Source organism: Pelecanus crispus, chromosome Z (assembly GCF_030463565.1).
Source record: "Pelecanus crispus isolate bPelCri1 chromosome Z, bPelCri1.pri, whole genome shotgun sequence".
Lineage (NCBI taxonomy): Eukaryota > Metazoa > Chordata > Aves > Pelecaniformes > Pelecanidae > Pelecanus > Pelecanus crispus.
In genome coordinates this window covers 69737937-69750555 of record NC_134676.1, presented here as the reverse complement: position 1 = coordinate 69750555, position 12619 = coordinate 69737937, and the positions used below count along the sequence as shown (strand labels likewise).

The 12619-nt window shown below is 43.1% G+C and overlaps 1 protein-coding gene across 1 annotated transcript in view; it reads right to left on the bottom strand.

Annotated features, from left to right (window-relative positions):
- Window positions 1-11651, bottom strand: part of MCCC2 (methylcrotonyl-CoA carboxylase subunit 2) — a 44215-nt gene extending 32564 nt beyond the window's left edge. Inside the window, exons 1-5 of the mRNA XM_075725973.1 lie at window positions 11511-11651; window positions 6873-6939; window positions 3747-3831; window positions 3393-3494; window positions 2670-2797 (exon numbers count right to left, since the gene is read on the bottom strand). Of these exons, the coding sequence (XP_075582088.1) occupies window positions 2670-2797; window positions 3393-3494; window positions 3747-3831; window positions 6873-6939; window positions 11511-11651 (523 nt within the window). The remainder of the gene's footprint in view (window positions 1-2669; window positions 2798-3392; window positions 3495-3746; window positions 3832-6872; window positions 6940-11510) is intronic.
- Window positions 11652-12619: the final 968 nt, after the last annotated feature.

Sequence of the window (12619 nt, the reverse complement as noted above, 5' to 3'; positions counted from 1 at the left end):
AGAAACTGCAAAGGTAAAATAATTCACCAGGTTTGAGTTACAAGCAGCATATATACAGGGGCTATATATCTCAAAGATGGAATAAAAGAATTAAACTTCTGTTTCAAAGGCATATCTATGTCCCACAGTTGCTCATTCCATAAGATCTTAAAACAGTAGAATCACACCTAATTCCTCACGGATGACTCACTAAAAAAGTAAGAGTTGTCTGAACAGATAGAATTTGCTGATATTCCAGACTAAAAATTCATACAGTTGTTTTGCAAACAGCAAAGGTAGGTTTCTTCTGGTTTTTACGACTAAGAGAAAATGTAGCCCTCCCCTTGCCTCCAAGACACTTTCCCTTGCAGTATGACAATCCCACAAAGTCCCTACCCACACTGTCCCTGTATCCACCCCACCAATACTTTCAAGTTCACATTTCTCCTAATCCTCCCCTCAGTATTCTTTGCATGTTTGGCCTACCAGCAGGGTGAGAAATTACAAACACTTATGCTGGCCAGGACCTACATTTATCTTCACTATTTAACTAGTACAAGCATCCTGACTGGCAAATCAATTAACGCCTCTCAGCTGCTATGTAAGCTGCTAAGCCAGGCAGAACAGACAAGGACTAACCCACCCTATTTTTTAAATAGAGACAGTAGAAGGGTCTTTCTCCTTTGATGCTGACTTACACAAAATCCACAGGAATACACACTCTCTTAAATCTGTCAAATTTTGCTGAAATTGGCTAATGGGTTCTAAAGTTCTAACATTGGGAATTGAGACTCAAAGACAGACAATGGCAGAAAGCTCTTGTACGAAATCAGGCTAAGAAAATACTGCCTGTAATATACTGAAGACATTTGGCACTCTGATCTTAATCTTTAATAAAGGTACACATAATTAAAACTTACATAAGGTTTGGCTAAATACTGATTTAACAGACTAAACTCAAAATGCAAAATAATATACAATGAAATTTCTGCTTCAGTAAAATTCATCCCAAATGGTAAAAATCTGCTGATCCAAACTATTATTGACACTTTTGGCACTAAGACTTTTTTTATTTCTTTGGTATGTTCTCTCACACAGCTACATGCTCCATCAAAAAGCAAGGTATCTTTTTTAAAACTGTAATTTGAATTCAGGCTGGATGAGACTACAGGATTGTGGAGTAATTGCTGGAAGTGATTTAGAGATTAAACTTAGATTCACAATTTTAGGAAAGGCACAGCATTGAAGAAGCTTCCAACGTGGAGTGCGGCTGGCATGCAAGGAATCCGTTTCACGGAAGTTCCCTAGGCCTGCAATCTTAGATGTTGGCAACACCAGGGGAACTTGGTGTGTTGGCTCTAAGAGGAACTGCCCGGAGGGTGGAGCAGTGTGGAGACACCGCGGCCAGGCTCTGTGTGGCACCCCAGATGGGACTGCTGTGAAGCATTCTGCCCAGCCGGGGCAGCTCCTGTGCCCTTGGTTTCCCCAGTACACTCCAACTCCTTCAAGCCTGGAGACTCGGTCTATCTACAGACATGGAAAGACAAAGCATTCATTGCCTTATTGCTGCTGCTTTTGGTCCCTGTATAGCCCTGACCGTCCCAGAACATGGCAAATGATCTATTGTAGATGTACTTACCAAAGGAACAGAGCGCAGTACAATGGAATGCTGTGAGAACTTGGGCAAACGATGGATGAATGAAGAAGGACAATAGGAAAGGTATAATATGAGACCCTGGGCCAACAAGCTGTCATGTTTTTGACAAAATGCTGTCCTTTGGTAAACCTTCTCATTATAATATCATTATAATACCAAAACACACCTCCACCCTAAAACCTACCTGCCTCTAAGATGCGACCGCTCCTCACTGAGCTTGCGCTTTGAATTTTTCCTAGTCTATACCTCTAAAGCGAAGTGAGAAAGTTTTATACCAATCATAACAAAAGTATGTATGACTAGAGTCACTCAAGCTCCACCTGACAGGTAGAAATAGTATAAATTAGCCTAAGAGAGAGGGGATGTTAGGGAAGATACCATCGTGTACCACTCTGACTTCTGGGATCAGTCGACAGGATGAGCCTCTCTTCCCCCCCATCGGGACGCCTTTGGGTAAGATTCGAACACTTGGTTATACCAAGTGCCTCCCCAGGAAACTCAGAAACCTCTACAGTCACTTTATATCTTTTGATGCATCTGTGTTATTCATGCTTTTTGTATTTGCATGTGCCTTGCAGTCAGTGAATTTATCACCAGTAATCCAAAGAACCTGTTTGTCTGTTGCTTTAATAAACTGCTTTGATTCATTGGTCTAGCCATGATAGTTCTCACTGAACGCGACCAGACTAGCTGTGGCAGTTCATGCAACGCAACTAGATGAAAGGTGCCTACGTTATTTGTGCATCTGTAATTGTGATAGTTCAGTACACCGAATGTGACCGGACTTGTAACGATAAATTGGGTACCTTCCAAACCCCCCGTGCGCAACAAGGATGGATTGCTCAAGCATCTGTAGAGGTAACAGTACGGATGAAAACGTATTTGAATATGCACGTCTAAAATACATAACTTGTTTAGTCAAATCTGGGGACACATCAGCCTCAACAACATTTATTTAAAGACGTAGTGTCTTATCTAGAGATCCTGAGCTGCCTTAAGAAAAGTCATTTGCTATTTCTGCAATGTGACTTACCCAAATATAGGCAAGGGAGATGATTTTGCATTGCAATTTCTTGAGCACGTAAATGTTTCTTAACAGTGATGGGATAATAGGTACCACCTTTGACAGTTGCATCATTAGCAACAATCAAGCATTCCACCCTAAAAATAAAAGAAGTTTATGAGAGAGAAAAATATTTCTAATGAGTAAGTATGTTTGTTGGTTAAGAACTGCAACATGCCAAGGACCCCTGAAAGCCCGATGCTCAAAAAGAGCCCTCCTCACCTGCATTCCCTCAAAGGCACACTGTAACAGCAGTCTCAGCACTACAATGTCCTGTTTCACAGTCCCTTAACTCCCTAAAATAATGCTGTACAGCATCATATTTATTTTCAACAATAGTCTTGGAAGTACTTTTAGTGAGGAAAAGGAATTCGTAGCCTAGAATACTGCCCTATTTTTTGAGAATTGCCTTACTGATGCACTAACCTCTTTCCTTCATCAGACACCAGAAACTCTGTGTGTGTTCTACTTTAATATGGGATACGCTAACCAAAAAAAAAAACAAACCCCAGCTGACCAAAAACTATTCCCTTTTAGCTAAGACTGAATAAATTAAGATACCAACTTTGTTGATTTTTTGGGTGTCAGAAACAAAACACTAAAAATACTACTAGCTTAGTACTGGAAACTAAACAAAATTATACCTTCTTCCTTTTCATATCATCAATAATGTAGATCACTGGTATCTCTCACCCAGATACTCGTCCAATGCCTGTGATAATGCCTCCTGCTGGTACCTCTTCATTACCATACAACTGATAACCGGCAAACTGGGAGAACTCCAAGAAAGGAGACCTGAATAATGACAAATAAAACACTATTTTTAAAAGGAATTGGCCATATTTGCCATTGAATCTCACTTAAAAGGTTAAATTTTTAAAAATGAGAAAATTTTTCCTAAAAAAAAGAGATGAGTATTTCAAAGAACGCTTCTGTAAGATTTCAACTGTTACTTGCCAGTGTTTATGGAAACTAAAGAGAAAACAAGCCTGTTGCAGTACTTACCTGCAAAAGAGAACCTGAAGTGTTTTTAAAAAAAGTACCTACCCAGGATCAATAAGCCTGTCAATTCTCTCTCTGGGTAACAGCTTTCCTCTTGATGTGTGAAGCTTACGAGCTTTTTCTCCACCTCCTGTGATACAATAATAAATTGTTAGATTTACTATGGACAGAGATAGATAAATCACCACTTATATTAAAACTCAGAATGGAAGCACTAATGAGTTCCCAGTTTTTGAAGTACGGACCTTAATAATGAATTTAATAAATAACGGTTTTCACTTCAAACAGATTTAAGGTATTGATAAAAATGCTTGCTTTTCAGAATCTACTCTATTTTCCCTCTCATTTTTTATAGTTAGTCTTGAGGTAAAGACTTTAATAAACACAGTCTGAAACTTTTTCCCACTGCCTGGGAATGAACAGAAGGGTTGAAAACACAAACACACAGACAAAAGCACAGCACTAAGAACTACAAAAAATACTATTCCCCAAAATTGGTTCAAAATAGTTATACTGAATCCAATCTTGAAAGACCCAACAACAATCTGGATTCATTTCCTTAGATCACTCCAAAACCGTAAGCAGAGTTCAGACACACAGCGTTTAATATCAAGTTTACCTTTGTTTCATTTCGACCCTTTACTCAAGCTCATCCTAAATCATAACTTTTGCTCTCTAGAGCTTTATGTCATTCAACACTTAAGACATGCTGACACACCTCAGCCTCTTTATAATAACAGCTTATAGAAACATTGTCTATGTGGACGGACCACTGATCCACCTCATCACTCTAAAATTGTCTCCCCCACCCAAAATAAAGAAGGTGCTATTTTGCTAACATTTCTCCTGAGACTTCAAGATTTCTTTGTCAGCTAAGCATCACTGAAACAGATCTTTTAAGCCTATCTTTCAAGCCCTTTCTCTTACCTCCTTCTTTGATCACTATGCACACCATTTCCTACCTGGTAGGCATGCCAGAAAGCCCACAATTTATTTCTGAGTCAGCCTGTTCAGGTCTGTGAGGTCTGTATATCCACCCTAAATCTTGTAAACTCTTTCTGTACAAGTTTCTTAAGATACAAGCTCTCTTATCCACCCACAGAGCTAAAACTCTCATTGAAGATCTCAACATCCCACACCGTGATAACTACAACATTTTCTCTGACCTCCATCTTGCCTTTCTCATTTACACCCAGAGTGATGCTGCAAAAGTAATTTTCCATCCTGTGATTTTTGTCATCTCTGTGCGCTCCCCTCTTCACATGCTAATCGTAAATGCTTCTTCTCCAGGCCCTGTGGCCATTCTATTGAGCTTTTCTCTTCCAAGACCAAGACATTCGCTCTACCCTATGCTAGCCTCCATTCTGTAGACCGCAAGAAGCAGCATCCCTGACAATGAAACAAACTTGGAGGCATTTAATTTTAAATCCCTTCTTTAATTTCTCCTTTACAGTAATATCTATAAAGACGTCACTGTGACTGCTGATGTGCTCTGACTGCTGCCAGTCATGGACACTAGAAGTATCTCAGTTGCTTCTTGTTCTTGTCATCAGAAATGTACCTGTGGTAACTTATCATAGCCTGTAAATTCTTTGGGGCAGGGACCATCTTCCTGTTGCACAGCTGGGGATTACTCAGCAGAATGGGATATGGATTCACAAAAGCCCTACCCACTTAAGTAACAGATAAAGAATGAAGCATTCATTACAAAGACATCAAGCAAGAGTTCATCCTCTGAAAGACAGCTCTTACAAAGAAAAAGACATTGCACTTATCCTTCAAGCGTATTCAACGTAAATATCGAATTCTTCTCAGACACCTAAATGACAGACAAAGCAATCTCAATCGATGTCTCTCAAAATGGTGTGTTAACATCCTGGTAGAGCTCCCTGAGATGGAGAAAAGATGAGGGCCATGTTCGTGTCCTGTTACCATGTAACAGGCAGGAACAGGAAAATGTGCAGCAGTGAAGAAGGCTATGATCATTAGCTCATGAGCCACATAGGGAATTGCTGAACAGTCTCTACACCCATAAAAGACAGGGGTAGTCCATGGGTTTCAGCACCTCCTCAAGAAATCCTGGAGCTTTGTTTCACAGCAAGCAAGAAAAAACACTAAGCACAAAATCTTAACTGTGCTCTTTCCAAAGCTGTAAAAGAAATTGACTAACATAAGAAACAGTATATGAAGAGACAAACAGTATCGTGACAGACACAAGAAGGGGACAATTAAAGCTGCATGCTTAACCTCTGGCATCACAGTTAAGCATTTATAAACCATTTTCATTTTATTGTCCCCGTTAATTATAGTCAACTGCAATTAATTCAGGTAGTCTTAGAAGTCAGGAAGATGAAACACAGATTTCAATCCTTTTGACTGAAACTATTACAGACTTGCTTTTGTTTGCCAGCACAACTACAGCTAGCATCTTTGAAAATCCTCTTTGCACGTGAAGAGGTTAACATGCAACCCAGAGGCACATTTGCCAAACCAATTTGTTATAAAAGCAGGCAGTAGTGGATACAGCGAAGAAGCAGGTGAAGTGGAAAGTGTATCAGTAAAAGCCTCTTATTAATAATCCTATCTATTTTAAAAAATACTGCCATTAGAAACATACATTCCATTGACTACTAAGATCTTAACAGATTAAAAATTAACCGACTCTGACTATCTAGTTTTCACTATCTACTTGCTTACTTTTTGCCCCTCTGTCAATGAAATTTATATTGTTTGACTAAATCAGCCTTGCTTTCGTTTATGTCTGCTTCCAGTCATTTATGGATTTCCTTGCATTAGCATATTACTCTGATATTTAACTGGCAAACAAAAAAATGTGTTAACACACTATATACTGTGCTAAACAAAGAAGTGCTAATGGTATGGACATTTTTCTTAGCTAGCTTGAGTTACTCAAAAAAAACCCTGAATTTTGAACTAAGTAGTTAGCTTGGATGTAAACCTTTTAAAATTTTAAACTGACGGAAGACGGTAAATCTAGATTTAAACAGATGAGCTAAAATTTCAGCATGACTACTAAAATCCAGCAAATATGTTGTATCTGAATGAACTGATTAATGAATGTACAGCCATAGGGGAAAAAAATCCAAAGAAGAAAACTGGGTTTTGGACCAAATTAAACAACTGTTCTAAAATCTAGACTATCATTCTTACCTAGTCTGATTTTTTCTGCTTGCTCTTGGAGTTCAGTTACCAGGGCTTTCATTCGTTCATAGTTTTCCTAAGTGGGGAACAAAACAGCATTTTAACAAAGAGTGACAGTATTATTTTTAATAAACAAACACAGAAAGCACAAGATTTCTCTTCCAAACTTCATTTAACCTTATTAAATACTGGCTATGTACTGTCTTTAAAGTAGTAACATTTCTACCTTTTATTGGCTTTCCTCAAGCATCCCAAACCATTTAATAAACATGCTTCACAAAAACCCTCAAGTGCATTAGGATAGTAAAAGACTAGTTCCAAATTTAATAAACAAAAATAGAATTAGTCACTACAGAGCTGAAGTACTATTTTTCAGGTTTTGTTAATTTTTTGTTACAGGTTTGTTTGCTTTTTTAATCTAACTTTGTAAAAAACATCAGGAGGATTCAAATTAAGTGCTGCTATGTCTCTTGTATCAAAAGATGAATGATCTAGACCAAGGAGAATTTAGTAAATACTTTTTACATTCCTGTTGTTTAGGTAGAATGTAAAGATAAAACAAAGCTTTAAAAAACCAAGAAGTCTGGTCTTCTTGCCAATATCCCTCTTAAAAAAACAAGGACTCTTAATTTTGAATATGAGTGATCCAGTACTGAGCTTACCACTTCTATCAGAATTATCCAAAACTCAGTGTGCTCATTACAGCAGTTTTTTACCATTTCTTAGGAATTAAAAGGTATTGGTCAAGCTCTAATTTGTTTTTTTCCAGACATATTCAGAGCTATGTTACCTCTCTGAAAAGTGTAACTGCAATAAAGGAACATAACAACTGCTGCATCAAAAAACCCAAATCATACTGTCTTGTCTAATTCTCATTTAGAAGATACTAGAGTCTACTTTGACAGAAAAAAAACAATCTGGTGACTCTGTATTCGGACTTGAACACTCAGAATTAAGGTTTCCCCTAGAAGCAACAAGTGTTGCAGTTAAGTTTGTTCAGCTCTGTCTTAGTCACTGAAAGGGCACCAAGATGCAAAGCAGGAAGAAAATAAAAACACATATACAGGCACCTCACATCCAAACTGTTTTAGCTGCATAGTAAGACTTTCAGAAGAACACGTTTCTCCCCCTTTGTAATTGCTACAATTAGATTAAAAATACTCTTTATTGAAAGGTAAAAACATATCAGGTGACAACAGGTCTTAGCAATTTTATCAGCTCATATACACAGTTAAGGTCAGCATTTAGAAGTCGTCCAGCAAGATCACGGGGACAAACTGAAACATTAAGTCCATCTCCTGTGCCTCTGTTGGCATTTGGGAAGGATTCCCCACATTCAAATGAAGTGCCATCTACAATACAGCCCACAGCCTGCACTTGCACGAATTCTGTACCACCCAATTGCTAGCCAACACCTAACGCATCTCAAGATACCAACCTCAGGTTAACGAAATCTCTCTGATGTGTGGTACCACCCTGCAGCCCCCTGACTACTGAGGACACGGGAGGTCATCAGACTTTGGCATCTCCTCCCTCCTTTGTAAGGCTGTATCAGCGTGTCCACCACATTATTCCCCTTTCAGTCTATTCCTTTTGATACTTTAATTCTCCCTCGCCCTGCCCCACCCACAGCACAGCTCCAACATCTACCTCTACAACTGTTTCTCTTCCCCCTAACCTGTGAAATTGCTCTGCAGTGACCTACTGGCAGTTTTAGCACTGCCACAGCACCCCAAGCCCCAAGAACAAAACAAGCCACGTCTTGTTAATTTGAGTCTACCGCTCCCAGGAGAGAATATAGACAGTAACTGCAGCCACACAACCACATGCAGCACTGAAGAAAACAAAACCTGCTTTCAATCCTTTCCAAAAGACTCTGTTTACAAGTTAACTTTTTTCCCCTGTGAAAACTCTGTAAAATAGCCATTTTAATTCCATACTTTGAAAAATCTGCAGTTGTCACAATACCCAACTTTCCCGTATGCATGAGTATTCACCTTGTCCATCTGGCTCATTTCGCAGCATTACATGTAAAGTATTTTCCCCATTTCTCCTGTTTTCTCTAAATACACTCACCTTTTGCACACAGTACTGAGCTTAAAAACTCACCTTTAACATCGGGGAAAAAAGCAGCTACAAATGGCAGAGGAAATTAAAAGAGGCACAGCAATCACGATCATAGGCTTGTTTATTAGATTCTGAATGAACAACTCACTCTAGCTACTCTAGCTATTCTACAAGAAAAATTGCGTAAAGGACTTTTTAGATCACCTATAAAAACTATGGTACTCAAATATTTGATTTGCTTAAATTCACTTAGCTCCTATCCTTATCTTTCATGCCTTCAACCAGAACACATCATCATTATACCTGACAAAGGGAAAGTAAAGATGCCTTGAAATCTTACTGTAGGTTTTGAATACACACAGAAAAGGCTCCTCTCAGAACCAAATGGGCTAGTTCTGCCCCATATTTGTCGGCTCTTCATTAATTGATGACAAAAAGGCCAGTGAAGTGACGCAAGTTCTTTCTGGAAACTGGCCCTTGCACCAGCAAGTTCTATAAAACCCTGCTGTTAATATGAGGGCTTCTACAAACTTTAAAGCAAAATCAAGACGCAAACCCTACAGACTAATCCTACAGTTATTGCACGAGCTAACTGAATTACTGCTGCACAAGCAAAGCGGCTGCAAGAGCTAATCCTTGGAATCTTTACATAGATTTTCCTTTATTTTCCAGAATTTAGACTTACTCATTTTTAAATTACATTCTTACCTGTCTGGTTTGAAAGACAGTTTACATTATGAAGGCCAGCCTGTCTAGCTGAATTCACAGCCAGAAAGGCAAACATTAGCTAAAGAAGGCAAGACCTTCATTACATATTGTTATGCCTTCTTGTGTTTGCACTGTTATTCCCTGTATTACTTTTATTTCAGGCGGTTAAGTGCCTCACAGCAGGGACCTCAGCACTTCGTGTCTGTAAAGCACTACATGCATTTACAGTGCTCTATAAATTATTTCTACCAAATACTAACACTATTAGCTATTTATTGCTTGAATGGCATACCACATGGATCCACATGGGTTTGTCTAGCACAGCTAGGCACTTTTCCTGTCGTGACATCCCATTGGGAACTGCTGCCAAAAATACATGAACATTAAAAAAAAAAAGTAAAAAATGAGTTCTGTAAAAGTTACTAAGCCTTGCTTTTCAAGATCAAAACGTACACACACACAAATGCAAATCCAGTGACAGCTTAGCTAACTAAGCACATTTATTAAAATATTACTTTTTGGTATACAAACTATGAATGTACACACATATAAATATATACACACTTCATATTCACAAGCTTTGTATGTGTGTATATATATACACATACTGAAATTCCACAGAAATTTCAGTCACCTAACTTCTATCCAAAATTTAGTTTCTGCAAAACGGAACACAGAACCGACGGAAATATTTCAAAAAGAATACATGTTGGTGCTTCACCTGCTGTTTGATATTTTACTTGAGACAAATCTGAAAACAAACGCATGCCCTCCTAGCAGTTTTGATCCACACCCAAAACTATGTTTTTCTCAGCCTAAATGTAAACACGATCTTGAGTTATGATGACGTTAATAATGCCCCATTAAAAATAAAACTGTTTACACCAGATGCAAGTACTGTTCTCTTTATAAAGACAACTGGAATTCCACCTATCCCTCCTCCTCAAAAGGGGGTTCTTTTTGCTGGTATCCTGTTTTCTGGAGACACGCCTAGGCCTGTGTGAAACTATTCCACCCGTCAACTCAGGAAGCAATTTGCAAACACAAGAAAATTTCCGACTTTGAAATCATCAGACACCGCTTTCAACCGCCTACAAACTCTCTGCCTCCACTTCATTAGTACGGTATCGACCAGCTCTTCAACACCGAAAATGCTGGCACTGATTAAAAAGCGTCAAAAAACCCATCACGAGGCAGGCGGCGGTACAAACCCACGTTGTTTTTACACGGTACCTTCACACACAGCTTGAAGGAAATAAAGAGCGCCTGGCATTTAAGAGATATGCAAGGGGGAGCGGCCCTGTGGAGGCCGGCCTGCGCGCAGGGTGACCTCGGGGCGATTCAGCGGAGCGCCTTTACCGCCTCCCGGTGTGCGGGCCGGCCGCCGTAAGCGGCCACCGCTCAGGGGCCACCGCTGTGCTTTCACCCACAGCCCGCGTCCCCCCGCCTTGGTTCTGTTCTCCCGCGGGCGGCCCCGGGCGGAGCAGGCCCGGCCCACGGCCCACGGCCCCGGCCCACGGCGACCCCAGGCGCCCGCGGCCCCGGGCGGCGCTCGCAGGCCGCGCCTCACGGGCAGGTTTGTCACGGCCGAGGCGTGGGAGCAGCGGGCGGCCGAGCCGCGGGCGGGGGCAGGCCGGGAGGGTCGGCACCGGCCGCGCCCCGGCCCGCTCCCAGCCCGGCCGCCAGCGGGCAGGCGCAGGGAGGGCCCCGCCGCGGCCTGGTGCCGAACCAGCCCCTGACTCCCGCGGGGGCTCGGCACCGCTGCCCGCCCCCAGCCCGCGCCGCACGGGGAGGCGGCGGCCCCCGCCCGCCGGAGCCTTCCCTCCGCGGCCCACCGGGCGGAGGGAGCCGGGCCCGCCCGGCCCGGCCTACCTGGTAGAGCGCGGAGCCCGCGTCGGGGCGGGAGCCCACCGCCGCCACCGCCTCGCCGCGGTAGGCGCGGGCGGGCGGGGCGGCGGCCGTGCGGCGCAGCAGGCGCCAGCGGCCCAGCAGCCGCGGCGGGCCCAGCAGCATGGCGGCCGAGCCGAGCCCCGCCGAGCCGCCGTCCCGGGCCCGCCGCCGCCGCCGCCACTCCCCCCGCCGTAGCCAATGGGCAGAGCGGGGCCCCGGGGCGGCCCCGGGCGGCGGGGCAGGGCAGGGCCGGGCCGGGCCGCCGCGTCCTTGCCGGCGCTTCGCGGTGCCCGTCAGGGGGTAGGTGCGGCGCCCACGGCCCCGCCAGCCCCGCAGCCGAGCCCCGGCCACGGCCGCTCCGTCCTGCCGCTCCTGCGGTGGCTGTTGCTCTGAGAATTAAACGACAAAGGGCGAACGCCGTTCCCGTCACAGAACGGTGTCAGTACACCACAACCGCGTGCTCCGTTCCGACCCCCTGGCCCTAGGTGCAAGGTAACGCTAAAGAACTCCCTTTGAAAGAATTGTGTTTGCACGCTTCACTTTTCTGACAGGATTACGTACTTGTGCAACCCAGAAAAGCCCTTGCCCTTGGGTTCCTGAAAGGCAGGTCCTGCTTGACCAACCTGATCACCTTCTATGACCTGGTGACCCGCCTGGTGGATGAAGGAAAGGCTGTGGATGTCATCTACCTGGACTTCAGCAAAGCCTTTGACACCATCTGCCAAAGCATTCTCCTTAGGAAGCTGGCAGCTCATGGCTGGGACGGGCACAGTCTTCGCTGGGTAAAAAACTGGATGGGTGGCAGAGCCCAGAGAGTAGTGGTGAATGGAGTCAAGTCCAGTTGGCGGCTGGTCACGAGCAGTGTTCCCCAGGACTGTTTTGGGGCCAGCCTTGTTTAATATCTTTATCAACGATCTGGATGAAGGGATTGAGTACACCCTCAGTAAGTTTGCAGATGACACCAAATTGGGTGGGAGTGTCAATCTGCTGGAGGGTAGGATGGCCCTGCAGAGGGACCTGGACAGGCTGGACCAATGGGCCGAGGCCAACTGTATGAGGTTCAACAAGGCCAAGTGCCGGGTCCTGCACTT